The following is a 25,985-nucleotide window of genomic DNA, read 5'->3' as shown; positions in this document are numbered from 1 at the left end:
ACAGAAACTCAGGCTTTAGAAGTCTTTCCTTCCGTTTCTTTTTGAAACGTGTTCTCTCTAACCTACTTTTTCTTAAGAGACCCATGCAACTATTGAACGTTCTGGATTTTCCTTTTAAAAAACAGTCTCCAGTCGGAGTCACTTGTTATTACATCCATGTAGACTGGTCAACTGAACCCGCTGATCACATAGGCTTAAAGACACCGATCCTTCTTCAGCAAATATCAGAGCGCTGAGTTTACAAGGTTCATGCATACCATGAAATGAAGTAATCCCTCATTTAAAATAAATTTTTAAACGAAAAATCTCTCTCTCTGGGAATTGACTTGCACTGCTTTTCATGAGACTGCTCCGATTTTGCACGTATCCAAACTGTCACGAAAGTAACAGTCTGACCTAGCACAGTATTTAGTGGCTTATCTGTAAAAACAGTCTGATACACAGCTCTAGTTTGGCTAAAGTTATTTTACTTAAACGCGGACAAAAGCGCGCTGCCTCGCCGTTATCCTTGGGCACTCCTACGACGCTTCGCACTAACGTGACACGAAGCTGTTAAACCTGCGCAAGGCGCTTTGCCCGGCGGCTCCCGGACCTTCGTGGAGCGGCTCCCACCGCCCGCCCGGCCCGGCCCGGCCCGGCCCGGCCCGGCGGGGCAGGACGGGGCGAGCGGCGCCGTGCCGCGCCCAGGCCGAGGGGGGGCTGCGCCCAGGCCGGGCACGGGGCGAAGCCAGGCTCGCCCTCGGGTGGGGGGGGGGGCCGGCAGCCGCCCCGAGGCCGCGCGCGAGGGGCGCCCAGCCCGGCCCGGCGCCGCGCACCTGCGCGGCCGCGGAAGGCGGGCGGCGGCGGCGGGGCCCCGCACTCACCTGAAGTCGCTGTAGGGGTGTATGATCCAGAACCCCGCAGTTTTAACCCTTTCCTGCTCCTTCTCCACCGCCTTCTGGCTCCCGAACATGCGGAGGGAGAATTTGTTGACCCCGGGCTGCAGCATGGAGGTGAACTGCCGCTGCATGAAGCCGTACTGCCGCCGGGGACCCTCGGCATCCTCGAAACCCACCACCGGCTCCTCGCCGCCGCCGCCGTCCACTTTGAAGCACACCGAGTTGCCGTGCTCCTTCACGCCGCCGCCGCCGCCCGGGCTGCTCTGCGCTTTCTCCGCCGGCGCTGCCGGCTTGGCTGGGAAGGCGTTAGCGCTGCCATCGTCCCGGCTGCCGGGAGAGGAGCTGCGCTTCGCAGCCTCCATGCTGCGGGGCGGGCGCGCCCCGGCCGCGGGGAAGCGCGGGGGAGCCTCGCCCCGCCGGTGCCCTGGCGCGGCGCGGCGCGGCGCGGCTCGGCTCGGCCGCGCTGGGCTCAGCTCCGCGCCGCCGCGCCGCCCGGCATGGCCAGCGCCGCCGACACTGAGCCGCGCTCCCGCGCGCCGCCGGCACCGCTGCCCCTCGCCCGCCCCCTGCCGGCGGCCGCGCCGCGCCGCCCGCCTGACATTGAGCGCCCCGGAGTCCTTGAGGGGCTGAGGCGGCGGGAGGCGGGACAGACGGAGGGAGGGAGGGAGGCGGCGGCGGCTCTGCGCTCCGCGGCGCGGCGCAGCGCCCCGGGGGCCGCGGGGCGGGGTGGGGTGGTGCCGGGCGGTGCCGGGCGGTGCCGGCCCCACATGGCGGCGGGGCGCGGCTCGGCGCCACATGGCGGCGCCGCCGGGTGGCGCGCGGCGGGGCGGGGGCGGCGGCCGGGGCGCGGGGCCGCGGGGCAGCGCCCGCAGAGCCGCCGCCCGTCCCGGCGGCGCGGGCCCCTCTCAGGCGGGGCGGGAGGCGCGGCGGTGAGGTGCCTCAGGAGCCGGGGTCTCCGGGGGGAGCGGCCGAGGGGTCTCGCTGCTGGCCCGTCCCGCACTTGCCGCCTTCCGCTGTTGAATTTGAGCGTGAAGGAGAGCAAGAGGCGGGCGAAGGTAACAGAGGTATTTTGGATTTACAGGACTGAAAACGAGATCAGCACCTGCCCCTTGCCTGGGGGTTTTTGCGTGTGCCTGCCCGTGCCGCGCAGGGCTGGGAAGAAGGGGGGAAGGGGGGGCGGGAGGGAAGGAGGCCGCGTTTGACTGACATATGTTTCCACACACACGAAATAGTTCACTCTGGTGAGACGGTATTTAACCGCCAGTGTGAACCTTACGCTGACTGAAAACGCGCTGCAGAGCACGAGCGTGTCCACGCGCGCGGTGCGTAGGCCTTTCCGTGCCCCGCGGGCAGCGGGCCGGGGCGATGCCCGCTGGGAGCGCGCGGCCGGCGGCTGCAGGGCCACGTCTACCTCCGTAGCGGCGTGTGGAGCTGTGCGACTCGTTTAGCGTAGGCGTCAGATGGTAGATAAACGCCATCTGTGTGCATATGCCAAGAGGTGATTTTTGTTTTGTTTTTTTGTGTCAGCAGGGATCAGGAGTCCATGTTCAGCTCTTTGCACCTCAGATTCAAAAGCTTGAGTTACAATGAAGAAGCCTCCAGGGGATACTTGGCAGAGCAAGGCCTGATGGATAGGAAGCAGGAGGTATTACTAGCTCCCACATAGTATGAGATTAAACTCAAAGGAAATAGGATATGTATTATTTTGGGTATTTCTACACAAAGTATCTTGGAGTTATTTCAAGGAGGGGTGGAAAGATTAGCAAATCTCAGAGGTGCTCACATATTAAAGTGTATGATTTTGGGGGAGCTGTGGAGTGAGGTAACATCTGAGAAAGCATCAGCTATTGCACGTTCTCCCAGTGGAAGACAGCACTGGTAAAAAAACCAAAAAACCCCACCTGTTTTCAAGCCATCAATTCGTGAGCAAAGAGGTCTCTGCTCTGAAAAGAGAAAGATGTAAATATTTAACCCTAACAGCGGTAAGTTTATTTGGCCTGTAGAATGGTGGAGAATCTATGTCCACAGATGGTATCACTATGATAAGAGCTGTAACACTATGTATAAAACCTGCGTAAGTATAAAAGCATGTATTAAAGCAGCACGTGTATATGTCTTATGGGTCCAACTAAGTTTGACCATTTATTTTTTCACATATTTTTACACACTTCTTATTTTGCACATTAAAACATACTCAGAAAGAATTGGTAAAGTCTCCCAAGCTTGGCTTCTGTATTTTCAGTGTTATTTGTCAGTTCATTGTTATCTTATGCCTCTGTTTAAGCAAAACTTGATAGAAAAATGGGTATGCCACTGCAAATCTGATGCAGTGGGGAACTATGTTTCAGTACTAGATTTAGGGACTTTACTTTTGCAGAATGTTTATGCCTAGTATGCTCACCTGATAGTTTCAGGTGTTGATAATATTGTTAAATGTGGAAGATGTTAACATTAACATGGTGTTAACATGGAAAAGGGTGGCCAGCATACACGCACTAGGATGGAGGCTGGCCATGGACCAGCATGAGAAGGAATGTGCTTGTAGCATGATTGGTTGAGGTCTGCCATACATAAACCTTCCCCATCTGGAGTGATATTTTCCTGTGTGATTTTTATCCTGTAACAGTGAAGAGTGTATGCACAGCTGCTGATGGCTCATTCACAGCTGCTGATAGACAAAACCCTCTTGCTGGTTTATGCCCAGATGATGTCCGCCTCCTTCCCTCATCCAATGTCTGTCACCAAATGATAATTAAAAAGTAAGAAATTATTATTCTTTTACAGCTTTGTGAAAGAATTATCTCACATTATGTTTGACAAAAACCCACAAAGGCCAGGGATAAAAAGGCTAAACCATACTGTGTTGTTCCACAAAGTTGCACAGTTTAGCATTGTGACAGTTTCCACACTTCAGAGGTCTTTTGCACGTAGCCCTCGATCTGGATGTTCTCTCCTGGCATATCGTAAACAATAACTGGCAGTATACAGGAGAAGATAGTCTTGCTATGGAGTAAATTTAGAATGGTTAAATGTAGATATTTACTGTTGCAGTACGGAGATTCTGATGTACATATTTTTTAATTGGAGAAGTGGCTAATATTAGCAGTGATAGTCCTTCATTTCTGTGTCATGAAAATTACACACAAGAAGAACATCCAGTTTCTTATCTTTTGAAATTTTACTTTTGCTTATATTTAATGTCTCATTTTTTCAATGTTTCTCTGTCCTTACTTAGCACAGACTGCACAGCTACCAGAAAGAATATTCCTGCCTACTTGCCTCTTTTTACCTTTCAGTAATCTGCCAGTATTCTATTTCCTTTGGTGGCGTTATATATGTCAAGGGGATTTATTACATCAAAATGTTCTATGATTTAAGAGAATGTGTGAATTAGGGGAAATAACCTTTAACATATGTAGCACATTCTCTGTATACTTATCATGTACAGCATATGTATTAACTAGACAGGTACAAATTTCTTTTCAAAACTGAAATTTTGATATATAATGTGATCAAATCTCATTTTTTTTTCCTTTATTGTACATAAAAGAAATGTATACTATTTGTGTATGTTCAGGTCTTGAAATTTTCATGATTTCAATTACCTTAATATCTGAGTATCTTACAATTTTTAATAGTAATTCTGAGATCAGAAGAATAAGATACAGAATTTTCATAATCAGTAGGGTCTTTTTTTTTGGTGGAGAATGGATTCCTCTCCATATCAAAACAACTTAATATTTTGGTAGAGCAGAAAAATGACCTTTTCTGCAGCTCAGGGTAACATGGTAGTTTAGATGAAATAATTTTGGTTTTATAGATAGAAGATACATGAAAGACAAGTAATGGAACATAGTCTGAGTAAATAGTTCTGAAGACACCACCCTGTGTGCCTGTCTCCACCCAGTTCTGAAGATCGTGCATATGGTGGAAAGGTCACAGTCTCACTTTAGCTAAAGGTATGGATAAAGTTTTGATTTTATTTGTGACTGTGTCAGAGGATTCTGAAAAAAAGCAGAAAAAAAAAGATAAACTATTTCCAAGAAATCAGTGATAGCAGAACAAGAAAAATATTTTTTTTTCTTTCATGTCTCTTTGCCTGTATTAGTGGATCACTACTAAAAATGTAGTAGATTCTTTGGGGGTTTTTTGTATTGAATTATTTTGATTACTTACTGGACTCTATCAAACTATTATAACTCCATTAATGTCAGTGTTTTATAGCACTATAAAACTCCAATACTAATGTATAAACCCTAAAGTGGATTTTCTTCCCTTCTGCCAAATGTAGGAACTTTTTGTTTACTACATCAGTTGTAAATGCAGATCTTCTGGTCTTCTCCTTTTGTCTCATACTATATATATGGATTTTACCTGAGTAGATCCTGAACAGTGCAGCTGTAGGAGAAGAATAACAGCAAAGGTATTGAAGGATATGTAGCTTTTTTCAGTGAGGAAACTGGCACACAGAGAAGTAACAGGACTTCCATGAGACCACACAGAAAAATGTGCTTAACTGCAAAACAAAGCTCTTGTCTCTAAAAATTCAGTTTACTGCCCTATTAGGTTGTTTATTTAAGATTATTTTTCAACTGGAGACCACCATCAAGTCAAAATCTGAAGCTAAATTAGCAAGATAATATTTACAGTAATAGCAAAGTTAGTAAAGCTAAACTGAGGATTAATCCAAATTCATGATACGTGGCATTTTGCATGTCTTGAAGCTTGCAGCAATATCATTTTGATTTGAACCCACTCTGGTTATATTACATTCTGTGAATATTCAATCATATGTATTTACTGACAACAAATATTTGCCAATAAATTTTACATAAATGTTGCGTAGTGTATATGAAAATGGAATAATCATACTATGGTATTCATTACACATGCTTTCATAAAGCATGTGCACCTAGTGAATGAAGCATGAATGTTGCATGATATCTGTCCACGTATTTTTGTGGGTTTTGCCCTGTTGTCCAGTCTGAATATTCATAGTGAAAGCTGAGGGTAAATATGACTGTTGTGACTTACTCAGTATCTTCTGTAAAGATCATCATGAGCAGATGTGCTGAACTCTAAAGTTTCAAATCCCCTAATTTGCCAGTTAATTGAGACCCAAAGCTGCAGCATAGTATGAAAGACAGCGCCTTCCCTGTTGTGTTTTCCCAAAAGCAGTGCTCTGAGGTTTTCCGGGGCCAAGATCTGTGGGAGATGGGTCTGTTGGAGACAATTAAGAGCAAGATCTAGAAGAAAATGCGAGTAGTGATGTGTGTTCTATGGAACAGAAGATGCATACCTCGATACCAGGGTGCAGAGGAAATGGTACTGAGACATGATTTAGGGTTGAGGACAGATTTCTGTGTACAGATATGAATGCACAGTGGTGCATATAAACAGAAGCATAGTCTTCCTTTGGATGATCTGCTGGGTAGTTTGAAACTCTTGTACTAAAGAAAAAATAATTATAGTGAACTGGTATCTATTCCATGGTATTCTCAGTTACAATTACTCTACAAAAATACAAGCTTATTTATTTCCTGAAAGTCACAGCAGTCCTTCACCTTTTAGAAAATCTTGGCATTCACCTCTAGCTCAGAGCTGAATGTAGTAAAAGCTCTAGTACAGCAGCTAAGTGTAGTGCTTCAGAACAGCTGATCAAGTGGGGCAGGTAGGTTGTATTGTTCCCCATGTCTCAGGGTGAAACTGAAACACAGAAAATGCTACCAGCTCTCTGGTATGTCTCTTACTCACCTAAATCACTTTTAAATTTGGTATATTTGTGTGCTCTGAATGCTTCTGTTTTTTGAAGAACTGTATTTTAATGCTACTGTTAATTACCTGTTTAATAACCTGCCAAATCTTTACCCAATCTTTGTGGAGACAATGCTGCCATGAAATAAAAGGTGGAAAATAAATTCTGATTTTTTTGTAGTAGTTGGTGTATGATAATTGTTTATTAAATATAACTACTTTATGCATTTTCAGGTACTTGCAGTGCTTTAGAAATCATTAAGAAATAATTTTCTCTGACAAATGTTCAAGTGACCAGCTGAATGGCTTTGACAATGCACTTTGAATTTTTAACATGATAAAAATTATTTTTTCAATTAGTTGGTATGTAAGTGGATTCCATATAAAATTTATCTTTTTTAAAAATATTTGTCTTATGATTATACAAGATGAAAAGGTAAGATTTAAGACAAATATGTAGATGTTTCTTAATAATTTCTCTCTATATGAGAGACTATCTATACACTATATACCCTATATCTCTATATGTGATACCCTAATACAAAGCCTAATCCTATGAACAGCTCTAAAATTAGTGTATACACCTGAGAAAGGTCACATGACACTGTTCAGCATGGTAAATACTATCTTGGGCAGCAGATACTTTCAGGCTTCTCTAATCTCTTTTCTGTAATATATGAAAAAATATACTACTCTTCTAAAAATGTAAGTATCTGATTCCTATGGAGAGCAGCTTCACGTTAACAGCTTTTTCCTCCTATTGCATACAATGTTACTACGTAATAGTATAAACATTCCACAAAAACAAGTTCTTGTGATTTTAAACTTCTTTCTTTTGAAACTTTCAGGACCAAAGAAATGCTTTTTACAGCAGTATATTTTAATGTGTGGATATCAGTGCAAAAAGGAATAACTAAGTATATATCATCAGATATTTGACTGTAATGTGCACATATTATGACAGCTACTACATCGTCATTAAACTAATTTCTTTCTCTAGTTCTGATTTTCCAGAAATCAACAGTCTTGTTTCTCTTTGTGTCCTAACTTTGCTCAAGTTAGCAGAATTCATAAGGTACTTTTAGAGATGGCTGGAAAGTGTCCTCTTGTTGACTTTTAAGTTCATTAGTTAAGGTTTTAATAGCTGTCACTTTTAATTCTGCAGGCTGCTCTTGTGTGTTGATTGACTTAGTTTAAGTACTTAAAATCCATCACTTAACCATCATATTTTAATGAATGTAGACATTAGCAGTGTAAGTACACTGCATGGAGTATGCTTAAGTTTTATTTTGTGTTCAAAGCACAAAGACAGAGCAATGTCTTGCAGGGCAAGTGTCTATCTTCCATATAACATTCATGAAGTAAAATGTACTGCTTTGAAACGATTTTGGAATCTTGCATATAAGGAATATCCGAAAATCTTGAAAGCTGATGGTTGCTAAGTGCTTGTAAAAAGGATGGCCTGTCAGAGATTCCTTTATGTTGCAGGAAGATCTGAAAAGCAAAATCTTCAACTTATTGAAAATTAAGAAAATTTTAACTATTAAGCCAACAATGGAAAAAATAACTGAAGATTTTCAAAAGAGTGATTTAAATCTACATTACATTTTAAAACTTTTTGGAATATTTTTTCAAATTCAAACTGTTAAATGGTTTTTATTCTTAATGAGTACTTTGAGGAAACCGGTGGGAATGCATAAAACTTCTATTTTTCAAAACTTTTAAATCTTCAGTTTTACCAACAACTAAAAACAAATCTAGAAATTCCACACAAGGGTAATCAAGAGCTGTTTCTACTACCTGACTTGCTTTCTTTGAGAAAGCTGACTTTTTCTTTTTTTTTTTTTTTTTTCTTTTTTTTTTCAAGTTACTTAGTATTACTCATAGCTGTGGTAGTGGTGGGCACATTTCGATTACTAATATGTGTAATTAGAAGAACACACAGGACTATCCCCTATTGATTGCACTGCCTTGGAGATGCAGGCTAAATGTGACATTGAGACACAACTCAGGAAGAATCATCCTAGTTTTAGCTGCCAGACTTTCTGTTCCTCAGGTCACACTAAAAAATTCCTTTAAGCTAAAGGCAATCTCTAGTGCAGGGAAAGTGAATAGCTGTCACAACTGGCAGAAGCAAGAAGTACAGCATGCAGTTGAACAAATGTAAAGCTGTATAATTAACATAAATACTTGGAAGGAAGTACTGTTAGCACAGACATTGAATTTTGGTCTGGAAACAGGTTGCTATACTTTCTGACTTCTACTTGGAAAGTAGATGAATTATAAAGAAATACTGCTTTTTCTGTTTTCCAGCTGTGCTAGTGAATATTGAGGAAGATGAAACTGCCACAATAGAATCATACCTGTACTAGGCAAAACAGTGTCCTTTTATTAAAGAGAAATAAGAATCAAATTATGATCTAAATCAATTAACATCAAGATATTGAAAATTAAAGTGGCTGCTCTTTTCTTTCCATAAGCTGCTGGAGTGGGAGAAGGCATGTGACCTTAAATATAAAACCCTGGAATTAGATGGCTGGATAGCTGATGTGAAGTTGTAGCTTTGACAATAGTGGAACTATGTCAACTGATGACATGGCCATATAGTCAATAAAACTTGTGATGGGGGGAACATTGACAAACATTGCAGTGCTCTGTAAATGAACGATGAATCCAGTGCCTACTGGAGTCTTATGCACAGGACTCCACAGAGGTGTTGGGGTCCATGTTGTGTCTGTTAAAAGTTTGTGTCTCCTGGAAAAGGAGACATGACTGGCCAGAAAAAAAGAGACTTTCTGAACGGAATGATTTAAATTACTCAATTCCCCAGGGCTGTTGTGGTGGAAGCATTAGAAACTTGAAGTGTAAGGAGGTTCTTAACCACTATATCCTTTCAGCCTGCTCAGAGGAATTCAAAATTTAATGCTGGCAGCAGCAGTTATCAGTGTACTTGTAACCACAGTATTGCTGAACCACTGGTGGCAGCTGTGAAAAATAAATGGAAAAAGTATTATAAACATTGTCTCTAAGTAGTATCAGAAAAGGCATGAAGACCTTGTCATTTTAAAGGAAAGTAGGTGGAAAAATACATAAAAGTTTATAACATTTTTATGAGCAATAAAGAATGTATAGTAGTAGCTATCATTAATAGCACAGTAAGATAAATATTCATAAAGCTTCAATAAATGAAGGCACTTTTAATATTTTCTTCCTATAGCCTTTATTATTTATTTATTCTTTTATTTCAGAATAAAATGTTGTTAAATTACTGTATTTTGCAAAGTGCCTTTCAGTCAGGTTAGAAATTATTGACACTATTTTGAGGCAGAAGTTAGATAGATGCAAACACTAGTGAGTTGATTTGTACAGCCAGCTAGTCACTTGTGCCTGTGCTACACGAAGGTATGGAATGGTGTTTGACACACACAATGGTGGAGATCATTGTGCATTTGTAAGTGCCTGTTCATCTGTGTAAATAATGGAAGAGCTGAACTCAGAGATCAACAGGAAAATAAACATAACACATGCAATATTTCTGTAATACTTCCATCTATTTTAGTGAAACTCAGAAGCCTTTTTACTAGAAAAGTATTTTTGATTTTTGGTAGGGAAAGGAGAAGGCAGATCTTTCAACAATGAACAACCTTCTTTTAAAAATAAAGTGACACAGCAAAGAGAAAATGGGAAAATAATGAAGAATAAATATTTGTGTTCAAACGTTACCTGAAAAAAATGTGGAAAGATATTACAAAAACATCTTAGGAATTGAAAAGAGCTTTATAAGATCTAGCAGGTAAGGTTTGGGCATCACTAGAAGCAAGATATTATTAAAAAAATAGAAATGTATTCAGAGAAATAGGGATAGTAGGCAATGCAAAATGTGATTTTTTTTTTCAAAATTGTTATGACACAATAATACTTGCAATAGAAGGAGCATAAGCTGAAGGTGAAGAGTATTCTCAAAGAGTTTTTGAAAACTTGTGAGAAAGTACATGCCATGTGCAGCAGTCATGGGTAAATAGAAGAAAAATACCCATCTGGCACTTTAAGTTCTCTTATTGTGTTTGCTTGTTCAAAAGTACAACAGCCTTGTCTGTCAGTAATGTACTAAATAAGGCAGATGATGCTAAACTTAGATGATACAATATTATCTCAATTTCTTTTCTGAGAAAGACATAGACTTTCAGAGATATTTGTACATACTTCAAGCTGTAAATTCAAACCTGATGTGCAGGAGACTCATGCAACTTGAAAGTAGTTAGTGGTAGTGACAGAAGGAAGATCAGGAAAGCTGTATATGTAAAACTTGCTTGAAATGTATTCAAGATTTTCCAGTATATAAATTCTGAAAAAGTAAAGAAATTTGAATCCAGAAGCAGGAATGGAACCCACCAAATTCACTGCTCTCCTGTTGCCAGCAAATATTTATGAACTCCATTAGCAAAATTTCTCTCCTCCATGTCTAGCACCAAACCTATGTAGGAGTTGCTTCCACTCACTTTATTATATAGAGCAGTTTGGTGATGGATCTAGAGCTTCCAGAATTACATTTCTTCTGAAAATGTGTTCAAGTGAGAAATGGAGTAAATTAGCTATGTGTGAACAGATTTAGACTTCTTTTGTTGCCTATGCTATATCTTTTAAAGCTGACTTGTGCATTCTTATACTGAACTGGAGGCATATTTTAAAAGGAGGTAGTATTATACTTGAGAGGAAACTAAACAAGGTGTAACCTAGCAAATTTTCCAGACATATTTAGTTAAAAATAGTTTATATTGCCTGCATTCTGTCTTCAAGTACACAAACTTTACCACATTTGTGTTTCATAGACCGTAAATACCTGACTTGCTCAAGCAGGAAATTTTTTTTTTTCAGTGCTGGTCACACAGTACCACATTTTTCAGTTTCTAATTCACTGAACAGTTTACCCTTCTACTAATGAACTCCACTTTGTAGAGATACTTTTTTCATTAACAGAGACAGATTGTCTTTTCCTCAACACTGCTGCCCACTCCAAGCAGATGACTAAAGAACCATGCAGAACATACGCTTAGCTATGCCAGTGAATGCTACATAAACATTTTTTCTACTGCTAAGAAATGTGACAGTTACCATCTCTCCATTTTTCTCTCTACACTCAAAGGTTTATTCAATTGCTAATGCTGTTTTAGTCATCGAATATCTTTGCCTACTACATGGAAATAGGAGAAGGGAAAACACAGAGCATACAATTATAGAAGGAAATTGTAAGAGAAAATATGAATAGCAACGGTAGAGTTCTATCAATACTCATAGGATTGTGGAAAAAATCTTCGAAAAAAAATTCATTAAAATTCCATTCTGACTTTTATCAGCTCAAATGTTCAATTATCAAAATTAGCTCAAAATTTATTTAGCTCAAATGCTAAATACATGGCTTGAATTTTAATGTGTGAAAGTTTTCTAGCAGGTCAGAAATTTGGACATCCAGTGTTAATCATAATAGAGAATCTTATATAAACTGTCTTTAAAATATGTGGGCCCATTCATTTTGCAGATGAAGACTTGGATGCTTGCACTTGATGTGAGTGATTGCATCTATGGTGATTTTGTTTTGAAAGATGATACTGATTTGCGACTACGTATATAAAAATGCTTTTTGAACAACTGGTATCTCAGCACTAGAAATTCTGTATTGTAACTTCACAATATGAAGAAAAGAAATATTTATAACTCATAAGGTAGAGTATTACATATATAAGTCAAGCAGGCTATGTTGTGTGAGCACTGAGTATTGGCATTGTGCTGTATGAGGTATGGGAGCCCATGGCCACTGGAATCAAAGCAACATCTTCAATTAACTGCCAGTGTTGAGGGAAGATCTGACTGACTGCTGTGTAAGGAAAATAATCTAGCAACATTTTTAATCATCTTTAAGAATACTGTTATGATGATAAGTTATATATTTCTATTTCTTTTAGTGAGATCCCATTACTTTCAGTTCTGTAGGACAGACCATCCAAATCCTATATATTTGCTGATCTAAGCAAAACTGTGTGGTTCACTGTTCTGGAATGTCCAATAGGACAAACACATCAGAATGTAAAACATCTCCTTATAGTGTGATGGGCATCAAATCGGCTATTTGACCACTGACCTGTTTAGTAGTGCTATTTAAAATGTAAATGTTCTTCATCTTCTGTTTTATGATGCCCTGACCTGTAGTCATTGAGATAAAAACTGATCTTTCTGGTGAAGTGAAAGAGAATGCAGTTGTGCAGGTCACCTCACTTTTAGTCAAAAATCAAACACAGCATTCTGTGACCAAACTAAAAAAATCTCATGCTGCACAAGATTATTTATCTTGCTTATATAATAAGATAATCAATCCAAACTTCAGAGGGAGGTCACTGTCTGTGGTCATACTTTTAAAGATATTATACTGGCGTCTAGCAGGAACATGTAACACTGCAGAGCTTGCAGGATTATTTCTGTTACTTTTAGAAATAAGCAGTAAAGCTCATTTTAGGCATGTTATTTTAAAACAAACATTTATAACCTAATAAATGATTAAAGCCTATTCTATCTGCGCTGGTAAGCAGTTTCCAGAAGTTTTTAGGTGAATATCCTATACTTAATCTTGCCTACCTATAGTAATTTACACTCTGATTCAGCAAAATGACTTGACCTCACTGAGAGAGTGCAAATACTCGGGTTTTGGTATAAATCTCAATAATTTGGTGAGCTGAGATCCTAGTATTGCTGTTACTGTTTTTCATCCATCCAGATATGTCTTGTTTTGGGGTTAGGTTTCTGAGTACAGAGACATGTTTTCCGCCACATAATTAATCTTAAAAGATCGTACTAAAAGGAAGCACTTTACGCTGAAACAAAACTTTCACAGGCTCTTTTTCAGTAATAGTATGTTTCTTAGTCTGTTTTGTCAAATACATCTTAGAATTAACCATGCTGTGCATTATCCTGGCACTGTAACTACTCTTGGCCTGAATATCAGAGTGAATTTAGAGACACATCAGCACATGGTAAAATGTAAGGACAATATTAGGTGCCAGTCATCCCTTTCTGACAGATTGTCCAGAAGATTAATCTAGTCATTCCTTTTCCTAAAACTCTTTTTAAAGACTAGAGTCTTTAAAGATGGGATAGTGACCTGAAAATGTAACACTATCTGTAGTAATACTTTCTAATACACCAGGTCTACAGTTTTCTGAGTTAAATTGCATTGTGATTTCAGATCAATAAGTAGTCCTTTGTATCATAGGCGCTTCTTTTATACCCTGATACATATTTTTATGGACATTCACACTGCACTCTCTTTAGTCTTTTCCTATTGTTTTCCCTCAAAACATTTTGCCAAAGTGTATTCAATTGCGTTTTAATGTAAATTAAAATTCCATCCTCCTTTCTAAGGGGACCAATAGTAATATTTGCACTAGTGTTTGCTCTAGTTGCACTTGAGTTTGGAGGAATAGTTTCACTTTTTTCTGTGCTTTAGAGATAGAAGGTATGTTTCAGAGTTGTTTCACCAGCTGAAACACTGTAAGACTTTTCCAAGAGAGCAATCTGGTTAAGAAGTTGGTAAAAGAAGGCTGCACATTTCCTTTGATGATCTTTGTTATGTGTGTAGCTGATGTCTCCAGTCTTGCATAACCTTACCACGTATAGCTTATAAGCTGCCAAAGCTGTTGATAACAAGCAATACATGAATTCAGTGTTGAGATTTTAAATTTTCACTTTTCTCAAATCACTCAGCCCACTGGATAATCTGAAGGCTGCACAGAATTGTATACTGTAAAGTGTGTTTTTAGGATTTTAGTAAATCTATTAACCAGAAATCGAGAGATGTCTCTTTCCTTACCTATAATATAAAACTTGTGCTGTTTTATGTTATTTCTAAAGATACATAATACGAATGATTCTATTGAAATCAATTGAATTAATGGCCTCATTTCAATGCAAGTGACAAGGGAAACTAATTCTGACACACACTTTCATTGTGTCTCTGAGACATGAGTCTGACTTTTAGAAGTACAGAGTCAAATTTAAACAGCTAGTACACTCTGGATGCTAAATTCCATATGCAGACTATTAAGGGTGAAAATCTTTGAGCTGATATTCTTGCATGCAAATTGAATTGAATATAGACATAATAGCGCTGCCAAAAAGTATTATCTACAGAAATATTGCTGCCTTTGAGTGTCAGTCTTTACTAATAAGATTAAAAGCTTTTTTTTACGGGAAAGAATTTAAATGTCACTGAACTTTCTGAGTTACGTATAATGATAACATCTGCATGGTTCAGTTGCAGTAGCTTCAATAGGTCTTCCTTTAGTGCAGTGACATTGAAATTTGCTGCTATGGCAAACAAGAATATAGATTTCACTCATACTTCAGAAAACTATGCCAAAATATGAAGGAATGTCTCTAAAGTCTTTCTTTTGCCTATTTGGTAAATCTCAAATCACCACTCAGTGTGTAGCTTGCCCTCACATCCGAGATAAAGCATGTATGATTGTTACAGGATCCGTAAAGTGCTCACCATATGGAGTTCATCGGCTTGAAATCACTTTCTGTATGTTTCACAAACTTTGCCTTCAACACAATAAAATTGGATATAGCTAAGGATATTTGCTTGCCAATGAGCTCTGAAAGGGACTGACCACAAGGCTTGTGGCTGGTGGCTTGATACTCTCAGAAACTGAGTAAATCATTCAGCTTTGTCTGGGCCTGTGTTGCAAAGCCTTTCCTTAAGGATAAATGGCAGCAGATGTGCCAGTTGGCACTGAGTTTCTAAAATGAATAAAACACTACCTCTTCTTTAGCGTCTTCTGGGCTGTTTCATCAACTGCTAGCAAAAGTTTCAAATTAGCGTGTCACATTCTATAGACAGTAGAGAGAGAAATTCTCTTAAGCACAGCATTTTGGGCTAAATAACCTAACAAATTATTTGGAAAATCAATAGATCAAAACGAGTGGTTTTGTGTCTTCTAGATCTAAACAAGAATACATTACAAATCAGATTCAGCACTAGAACTCTGTGACAAAAGTCCACCATGTAACAGTAATTATTCATTTATTCACTTTGTCCTCTCTTGCCAGTATTTCCTATTTGAAGATTATATCAATAAGAACTAGCGCTGTGGGTTGTTTTTAAATCTTTTTTGGCACAACTCATTTTTAAATCTGAAGTAAATCATAAAAATCATAGGAAGTGAATGTCAGCACCCTTCTAAAATCTAAGTATAGAAAAACATTTATATACATATTATTTTTCAAAAGAGCATGCACTCTTCTTTTGGCAAGATGTTTTCAGTATTGATTGCATAAATACAAAGAATATTTTGAAGCATAACAAAAAATGCAATGTCATCTGCATTCCATCACAACTCTTGAGACTAAAAAATTTTCCTCTGCATCTGTCACTGCCCTAATGAAAGTTTTGTTCTCACAGCTGCCCTACTGGAGACAACTTTGCCCTGTGATGGGATCTTCAATGATGAAGTGATTCTTGTGCAGATCTTGCACTATCATCAAGAAAGCATGTTGGACTTCTAGGCATGAAATGAATTAACACTTGGATTAATGAGTTTTAGAAGTCTTCAGGCAAGCTAGAAGTAAAACAGTTGATGCTAAAGAGAGAAAATGAATTACATGAAAGTTTTGAATTTCCAGCCTTTACCTTCTTCTTCATTTCATTTCAATGGAAAATTGTCCAGGTCTTTTTGGAAATATAGCACTAGAAGGTAGTGAGTGCAATAACGAGCTAATTCTATAAATAATAATAGAACACAAGTTTTTTCTCCCTCAGGCATGAGTGCCCTAATCACTGAACTAGAATTCTGTTCCATTCTCTTTGGCCAAAGAAATCTTGACTTCCTTTTTTGGAAAATGGCTAGGTGTTTTAAATTATTGCTAGCCTACTTTCCAGACAGATAGAAGTAGCTAAGGGGTTAAAAATTTCTTCAGGCTGAGAAAATAATTCAACTGCTGATTCTCATACCTTCTGTCATTATAAAACGTGGGCATCACCACATTTGTTGGCAGCTATGCTTAGAAAAAAATTTGGTTCATCAAAACTAATTTTGAGGGAAAGAACATGGTCTGTTGAAATCTTTGATGAACTTTTAAAATCATATTGGACATTTTTAGATTTTTAGAATATTTAGCAAACCATTTAGTAAATGGTGTTCTTATCAATATTTCCATAACCCAAACTAAAAAAAAAAAAAAAGAAAAACCCAGAAAGACTAGTGAAATTAGTAAATGATTTTGTTCTATTAAAATGTATAGCTATGTGTTTTGTCTGATACCATAGTGAGACTAATTTTTAACAGTATTTTACCAAGACTACACGCACGCTGGTAGGGTGATACTTAGGCTTCCGCTTTTTAAAGTAGAGCCTCAAGGGAAGAAAAGAGGAAAAACAGAGCTAGATTACAGAAGGGGAGGATTCTCCAGAGCAGTTTCCAGTGTTTGATATTTGCAATCCAATAAAAACACAAGACTTCAAATTTTTAATCTGATTAAGTTGAAATTATGGGACAAAAAAAGAAAAAAATCACCAAAGCTTTAAGGTAGAACCTTAAATATTTTCTGTGTATTTGCTTCCCAGGTTGGCCTAGAATTGAAAATGGCAATAACGAAATAAAAATGATAAACTACTTCAGAATTATGTTTGGTTTTTCTGAACTTAGGAAAGTCTGTTCTTCTGCAATTTTAGGTCTAGCTTACAGACCAAAATATTTTACATCAGTTTAAGTAAGTTGTGAATAAGCATCTAACTGAGCAAGGTCATATTGTTCAAGCACAAAATTCCTATTTTTTAGTTGTTATTGCTTCCAGGAAGTTCTAAAAATTATTTATGTTGAACTTATAATTGCTATCTGAGCAATAATGAAATAGGAGATCACTTAGCAGTAGCATCTGAAGTCAAGTAAAATCAGACAATCTGATTAGAATTCAGACCGAATGTTTGGCTTTTGATACTGTCTTTATTACTGAATATCGTTATTGTGAACACGAGCTGATTTTTAACTTAGAATGGTTATTTTATTGATGGTCAAAATTAAATACAATAAAAACATAGTTACGTAATAATGGTATTACTTGAACTACTGACAGTGTGAGGGGTCACTCAAAGGACAATGTGAAGCACACCACAGTCTTGATAGAGGAAGTCTTGATTCAGAACTTCAAAGTATTTTTTGAAACAAAAGGCACAGATTAAGTTGTTTGAAATGAGAGAATATATATAAAATACAGTATGAAAAAAATATCTTTCTAAAGTTGTGCCATGAACTTCCACTTGACTGTGTCCTCATCCACCCTTGTTTTGATTAGGAAGTCAAGTAATACATATTGTGGGTAAGTTAGCGATAGATCCATATACCACACAATTAACTTTAGTTGTACTTAATAAACACATTTGAATAATTACAGATTTCTTAGGAGAAAAAAAGAAATTATAGATAGGCTGTATTGCTGTTTGTAGGCTGCTAACAGTTAGCATGTTGAAAGAGAATTGTACATTCTTATTTGTAATTCCCCTTTACTCCAATACATTGATGTATAATTCGAGTCTCTGGCATTACCTGCTCTGGATGTAACTCTAAATTAAGGTCTGGTTGTAGTATCTCTTGTTCATATTTTCAATCCTTACTGAGTAGTGTAAATTAAGTCAATGGAGCTGCTCACATGATCCTATTCAAGGAATAACAAAATCCAGCTACATTTTTAGTTGACACATTTTTTTTCCATTCTTATCCATAATTCATTTGTGCAAGTGGGCTTTTTTACATTTTAATAAACAATATGAAAGAAAGAGCTATTCTTATGATATTTCTAGAACAACAAAGAAGTGTTGAAATGTTTATAGTAGCCTTTTCTTGTGATAAGTTTAGACGAAATTTTCTAATTATGGTGTTTAGTCATCCAGTAAACACTTGATTATTGAATACTACAAAGGTATTGTTCTTCTGTTCTCTAGAAAAAGAAAACAAATACAGACAGAAATATTTTTTTAAATCAGTTTGTGAATTACTGATTTTTTTTTAATGTTTGTATACATTTCACCACGTAAAATGGCAAGATCTGTAGTACCTCTTAAGTTTTCTGTCATCTGGACAGTGATCTTGCTGGAAAGCGAGAACAAGGAAATAGAACAGCTCTCATATTAGAGGGATAACCCTATGTGGAAACCAAATCATTAAATCACTTTTCCAATAGATGTTGCAAAAAGATTCAAAAAAGTAATTTGCTAACATTTTTGGTAGCAGCTGCTCAAAGCTTTCTCATAGAAATTTTGATCACCCTGTATAAGCTTTTATATAAAATACATGAATTTTTTATTGTACTGTATCTAGTGTGCCATTTTCAACAATACTAAGTAAATCTAAAGAGAGCAGAAATAACCTTCATATTGGACCAACTGGGTTATGTTTTAGGTGATGTACCAGGCAGTTCTAGAGAGCTCTAAATAAGTGAATGGATAATACATCTGCTACCTCCCAGTGGTCAAGGACTGGAATTGTCCCACTTATGAGCACTGACATGAAGCTATATTTTAAAACTAAAGGCTGACAAATGACTTAACTTTATAATATTCAGAATTGTATTTGTAAAAAAAGAACTATTTTATGTTCACTCTAATTGTTTGGACTGGATGATTCTAGGGGAGGGAATTTTATTTTTGTCAAGATACACAAGTACGAATTTAATATTATTTTTCTGTTAGAAAGGCCATAATGGTAAATAGCTAAATGCAACTTGTCTATTGCCATTTGGTTAATGAAGATTGCCTGTGCAAATTTAGCACTGATATTTTGCACTCTGGCCCAACTCCTCAAATACACATCAACTTCTGCTGAAATCAATGGGAGTTCAATGTGTAAATGAGTCTAGGATCATCAAAGCTGTTGGAAGTATTGAAACTGTTGGGTGCTAGAAGCTGCTTGAACATCAACATCTATTCTGAGCTTCTCGTAATATGTTGGTACGTATTCAGATATCATGAGCAGGACTGAGATGTTTACCAAGGTGTGTTTGCAGTTTACTTTGCCACAATAGGAACTGAGTATCCAGATACAGAAAGGAAAAGCTATTGTGACTTATAAATAAATAGAAATGCCCATGTTTACAATAAACTGATTTGCTGATCATAGGGTTCTAAAAGCATCCAGAATAACTAATTTCTTTTGAAACTTAAATGTTCAGTAATCTGGAAATGCGATTGCAGTATGCTCAAAGTATTTCCCAACACCAATTTCCTAAAATGATAGCCTATAATATTGCACAAACAAGTTTGTCTCACATAGCTAATTATTTTATCACAGGAATGATGGATCAGTTATTACTGTGGATGAACAAAATTCCATTTCGTTTTTGCCATCAACTTACTGAATACCAAACATAGAGTATTTAGCTTAGCTGAGATTAATCTTTGAGATAAAATGAAAAATTACTTCTGTTGTGCAATACTTCAAATATCATGCTTGCTTCTTTATATTCCTGTAACTTTTTTCTTTGGCTTGAGAAAGATTTTGCCTGACAATTTCAGTGCATCTTTATGTTAAGATTGGGGCCTCTTTAGGTATGTTTAGGTAAGTATTACAATATGGACCAGAGATATTTAAATATCAGCCTCTTCCAACTGAATGGTTATTCAACAACTGTAACAATATCAGATACTGTGTTTCTTTATTTCTCTTATAATTTATGACTTGCTTTCTGGGGGGAGAACCTTGTCTTCTTTCTGTGCTTGGAAAGTACTGTGAATATCAGTAATACTGTAGCAGATTGTTAATGAACAATGAAGAAATCTTGAAACACTGCTGGAATGGCACCTGAAAATTCAGTGTTACATGTTGTTGACTCCTTACCTGAATTTCACAGGTTGATAATATAAATATACTGCGACCATAAAAGCCACTGTATGATTCAAGATGGCAGATTCTAATAATGAACAAATTATGTCTAGAACATTTAGACTATTGAACCTCAGAACTGAGGAACAACCTCAATCGACCGATTGTTTGGACAACACCCTTCTAGAACTTCCTTGGCTCAAACAAATGCTATTATTAAGATAATCTCATTTAAAAAAAAACAATTGACTTAAAAAGAAAAACAAGCAAGTACCTGACTGTAGCATGGCAATTTTACAGTAGTGATTTTTCTTCATGAGAAGGTGTTAGTGGAATGATTTGCTGATTGCTAGCTTTGATGTCCCGCTTGCTAAAACTAGCTTCGTGCACTCTTACTATTCCTGTCACTTGAGTCTGAGTGTCTTCAAGTAATGTATTAAGCAAATTGATTACTGTCTTTCATATGCTTATTTCATTTTTTCCACTGAGAGGGATGTGTATGCAGTTGGAAAGTGTTGTGTTTATTTTTATGTACTGTTGATGTGCACAAATAAATATATCAGTCTGACTGATCTATTTGTCAGTCCATCTCATGTAAAACCAGATTGCGGGAACACTCATTGCAGCTGGAGTAGAAGACCGTGAGGTCTGTGATAGTCCTTAGTTCCCAAAGTAGTCTCCTCCATAGATGCAGGCCAATATGTGGCAGTACATTATCTTCTGAAAATACAGTCTTTATTGTTGAATGCACTATTGTGACAAAAGTCACTGAATATGGTCTTTATCCACAGAAGTGGATTCATTCTAAGGACCTGAAGATAACTCTAACTCAATGAAATGCTGCTATTTCAAAGTTACGAATATAACTTAGAAGTCAATATTCAAATGTGGATATTTAATAAAACTTTTTTTGTTGTTTCTAGGATCTTATTTTTTTTTTCATTTAATGAAAATTATTGTCAATTTTTTTTTTAATTCTGTATTTCTAAATTAGACTATGGACTGCAGCTGGCATTGGTACATATAAATGTGGGATTGATTAATTTACTCTTAATGCCTTAGTTTATTATTTCATTGGATTCTTAATCATTTAAAATCATTGTCAAATTCAATTTCTGATACTATCTAGAGGAAACAATGATATTGTTTCTTATTTTGATGACTGAGAAGTGACAGTATTTGGTCTTCAGTAGTCCTTTACTTTTCTAACCCTTTCTATTTCCCCAAGTATATCTCCTCATTTCTATCATGCATTAAATTGTACAGCTCTGCCATCCTTCAGTGTAATTGTCCCCATCATTCTCCCTATTAAAATAAGTGAATTTAAAGGGTAATTATTTTCTCTCTCATCTTTTGAGTGGAGGTAGCAGTTGCAAGTGATTGCTGGTCTTGACTCTGTTCTTGTACTAACAATTATATACAAATATTAATTTACTCTCATTAGATCCTCCTCTCTGTTTCAGTGTATCTACAGAGCTGACTGTCAAAATAGTGAAACAATGTGAAGCCATGAGTCATAGGACTGACAAATCCACAGGAATTACTTGAAGTAATTTGTTGTATTTTATTTTTAAATTTTAAATCAAAGCCTTCCCATCAGCCTTTCATGATAATGTTTTTAAAGAATTAGAATATTTTTGGCTTGAAACTGATGTGTATTGAAATGCTGAACAGTGGTTGTAAATAGTATTGAATAGCATATACCTGTCAAGAGATGCATTAAATAATAGTTGGAGATAACCTTACCTTAGATGCATTGTCTTTGGAAATGTATTGTAACAATAAACACAAAAGGCATTAATCCTGGAGGGGTTATTTTTTTACTGAAGCAGGAATGGGCAGAAAGTGCAGATCCTTTATACTGTGCCTTGAAGATACAGCCTGCAGTCACTTTAGGCCACAGATACTTGTCTTTTATACTTCATTTTCCTCCTTCTTCAAGGGAACAAGGCTTGTTGCTTTTCTACACTTGTATGACTACTGATTGGGAATCCTGGTCCAGTGTGTCCAATGAAACACTGAAATGACGGTGGACAGACAAGTGTTGCACTCATCCTCCTCACTCATCCACGACAACTGACCACTCACAGGCCCAAGTGAATCAATCCAAATTCACCTGTTCTTTTGTCAGTTGTGATTTTATAGACCTTTCATCATCTCTTTCCTTCCCCTCTCCCAGTTTAGGCAGTGGAGACCTATTTTGTTCAGTCATTCCCTGTATGGAAGAGATTTGTTTGTCTTTGATCATCCTTACTGCCTTTCTCTCGTCTTTTTCCAGTTCTACTATAATCTTCTTAAGGCAGAAGAACCAAACCACAGGTGCTGTTTGCAGGTGCTACACAGATTTATGCAGTACCATAACCACTTTTTATTTTCTATTCCTTCCCTAATTATTCCTAACATTTGATTTGCTCTTTTACTGCTACTGGGCTGACATTTTTATAAATTTTCCTAAAATGATTTTTTCTTAAGCCTTTGATCATTCTAAGGTCTCATTTCTAAGAGGTAGCAGCTAGTTCATAAATTTATCATTGTATGATATCCTAGCTTTTTAATCACTATAGCTGACATTACTTTTTAGAGACTGTATACTACAGGCATACACTTACTTTTTTCCTAGACTGACCATTTACCATGTCACTGACAGGGAGACTGTTAGGACTAGTCCTGTGTAGGGTTTTGGCAAGGAATATGATACAGACAGCGTAGCATGGATATGGATGGGGCACTGAAGCCCAGGGCTCTCAAATGGTACAGAGCACTTACAGCCAGAAAGTCTTTTCCTTAATCAGCACTGCCCTTTGATGAAGCCCTAGCAAGTAGCTGCCTGTCAGTCACAATTAAAAAGAGCTGAATTCCCTCACTGCTCAGCTGAAACCTCCCACCTTGCACATAATACACAGCCTCAACAATCTGCAACTGCAAATTGCAATAGACTGTAGATGGTTCACATTGCAAAAACAAAATGAAACACAAGAAACAGATTACAAACAGATGAGCTAGAGATAATGAATGTCTCTTCGTTATAGAACAAAATAGGTTCCATGAATCCTCTCCTATTGACTGCTCTCTGTGTCCTATTTTTGAGACCAAATTGTTCCTTGTTTATGCTGAAATGAAATCACTTGATAGATGGATGACAGGGATATGCTGTACTAGAAGAGCAGCTGTTTGCAGTATAATAAAAAAAATACTGGCAAAACTAAGAATATTGAAAGCAGCTGCTAGACACTTAAAGTAATGTCATTATGTTTCTCTACTATTTCTTGAGATCACAATTCAATTTCTTAATGGTAAATCTTCACATTTTATTTCATAACAGCTGAATTAGGTCCCTAGTGCTCAACTGACTTTTAAGAGAGTTTTCATTTTTCTGCTGTAAATTAAAAAAACTATGCTGACCCCTGATAACTTATTAATATCTCCAACAGCATTCCCTAATGCTTGAAAAAGATCAGTGTAAACTTGTAGGCTAATTTGCTACTTTTGTGACTATTTGCTTGTTGCATGTTTTTCTCATTAATAACTAAGTAGACTAGATTATTATTTTGTGTACTTAATTCCTTGAGATTCTTATGTGATTAGCAGCAAAACATCTTTTCTAATTTGTTAGAAAATTTAGGTACTCAAAACCTTAGTTTAAAAGATTTGAAACAAAATTTAATGAACAGATTGAACAGACTCCATAAAGAGAAGTTCTTTAAATATTGCATTTGCATGATACGTTATATCACTAAAAGAAACATACTAATGGGAACCACAGGTTGACAGAACTAGAAGTCTCTCTGCATCTTTCTAGAAAGGTAAAAGCAGATGCTGAAATGCTTCCCATCCAGGTCCAACTGCCAGGGTGTCATCCAGAGTATCTAGGGTGATCGCCTGTATACAATAGTGGAGCTAATTCTCTGTGGCTTAAATTCATTCTCATACTCATATTTTGTATACCTCAGGTGGATTTAGTGTTACTGCTTAGCCTTTGCCTTTTAGTAAATGTCACCCTACACCTAATAATCTCTTCTCTTCTGGAACTGCCAATAGGGTCACAAATCAGTGCCATTGAAACTGGTGATTTATAAGAGTGTTCGCTGGGAAATTTTTCCCCTCAGGGGCTGTTCTGTAATGCTAACACAAGCAAGGAGGACTGACACAGTAGCATTGCAACTGGTCTGAAATAAAATACTAATGGATCCTCTGCATAGTTAGCCCCTAAAATTCACATTCACTCATACTACTTTCACTCTGTCCTTTCCTGTATCTGACTTCCCATGATGGGGAGTCCCCATCACTCCCAAGGCTATAGTCAGGGAGCAGTGAGGGCTGGTTGCTCCCTAAACGAGGGGAGCCAAACCAGTAACGTGGCCAGCCAAGGCAGCAGCCTCAGCAACCAGAGCCCAGTCCTGCAGTATCCAAACAACGCGAGCAGGGCAGGTCAGCTGAGAGTAGTCAGGGTCAGCTGAGAGCCCGGATTGCTGGACAAATTCACAGCGACAGGGCAGATTCAAGGTCAGGGTCTAAGAAAACAAATCTGTTACTCAAGTCAGTTCTAATGAAACATAAATGCTATTACAAGCTTTTCCATTTTTTTTGGTAACTGTTAATATGCTTTTAAAAGACTGGTATTGTATTGGCTTAGGAAGCTTATAATTCACTATTCCCTAAGTGCTCTGGTCATTTTACTTGAAGAAATTTGAATGTGGCTTCTAATGAAATTTTAATCCTCAAGGACAATAGCTAAAACATAATGTTACTGTGTTCATTAGACTTTTTTTTCTTAAACCACCCTATCTTGAACCAGCTGTTTTGCTTAAGGCTTCTAAATTTCTCATTGAACTCTGTACTTAGTTGTACATGGAACATAAGATAGTAAGGCAGCTTAAATGCATTTAAGTTAACTTCAACTTGACTCAGCTTACCTTTTAATTCAGACCTTCCGCAGAGTTATTGGCCCCACAGTAACTACCCTTCCGTGGCCTGTTTGAGGTCAGTTCACCTCTACTTCCAATGAGTTGTACAAACATATCCTGAAAAGACTGGTCTTGAGAAAAAAATTCTTTTCATGGTGTAGGTAGTGAAGGTAAGAAGGGATGAAGCTGACAATTGAGGTATATAGCTGAACGTACAATGGATAAAGACTTTGTTTTTGAATGTGGAGATAAGCATGTAGAATTGGAGATTACAGATTTTTTTTCCTTTATTTGAGAAGGGGATGCTCATCTTAAACCTGCAGGTGTTTGGTAATGAGGTAGAAATTGGCATTTAGGTACTTTGCCAACACACCAAGCAAATCAACTAGAATTTGCATCTCTCTCTGCCTGTTCGTGACATTATCTTTCTGGATTTTTGCGTTGAGGTAGTGATGAGTTGTAAATGGGTCTATTTTGCATAGAGGCTACTCAAAATCTATATTAAAGCTTTGCTGCTAATAACAGCTGTTTCCGGAGGCTTTTTCAAACACATTCCTAGATCTCATTGTAAAGTAAGTGATACAAGA

General features: G+C 37.9%; 1 protein-coding gene across 1 annotated transcript in view; it reads right to left on the bottom strand.

Moving 5' to 3' along the window:
- The window catches only part of HCN1 (hyperpolarization activated cyclic nucleotide gated potassium channel 1), a 198,495-nt gene extending 197,255 nt beyond the window's left edge, over positions 1–1,240 (bottom strand). The window contains exon 1 of the mRNA XM_062599913.1: positions 864–1,240. Within this exon, the coding sequence (XP_062455897.1) occupies positions 864–1,240 (377 nt within the window). The remainder of the gene's footprint in view (positions 1–863) is intronic.
- Between the last annotated feature and the right edge of the window lie 24,745 nt (positions 1,241–25,985).

Source organism: Rhea pennata, chromosome Z (genome assembly GCF_028389875.1).
Source record: "Rhea pennata isolate bPtePen1 chromosome Z, bPtePen1.pri, whole genome shotgun sequence".
Classification (NCBI taxonomy): domain Eukaryota; kingdom Metazoa; phylum Chordata; class Aves; order Rheiformes; family Rheidae; genus Rhea; species Rhea pennata.
Note: the sequence above shows the minus strand (reverse complement) of the source record. Positions and strands in the feature narration are given on the sequence as shown.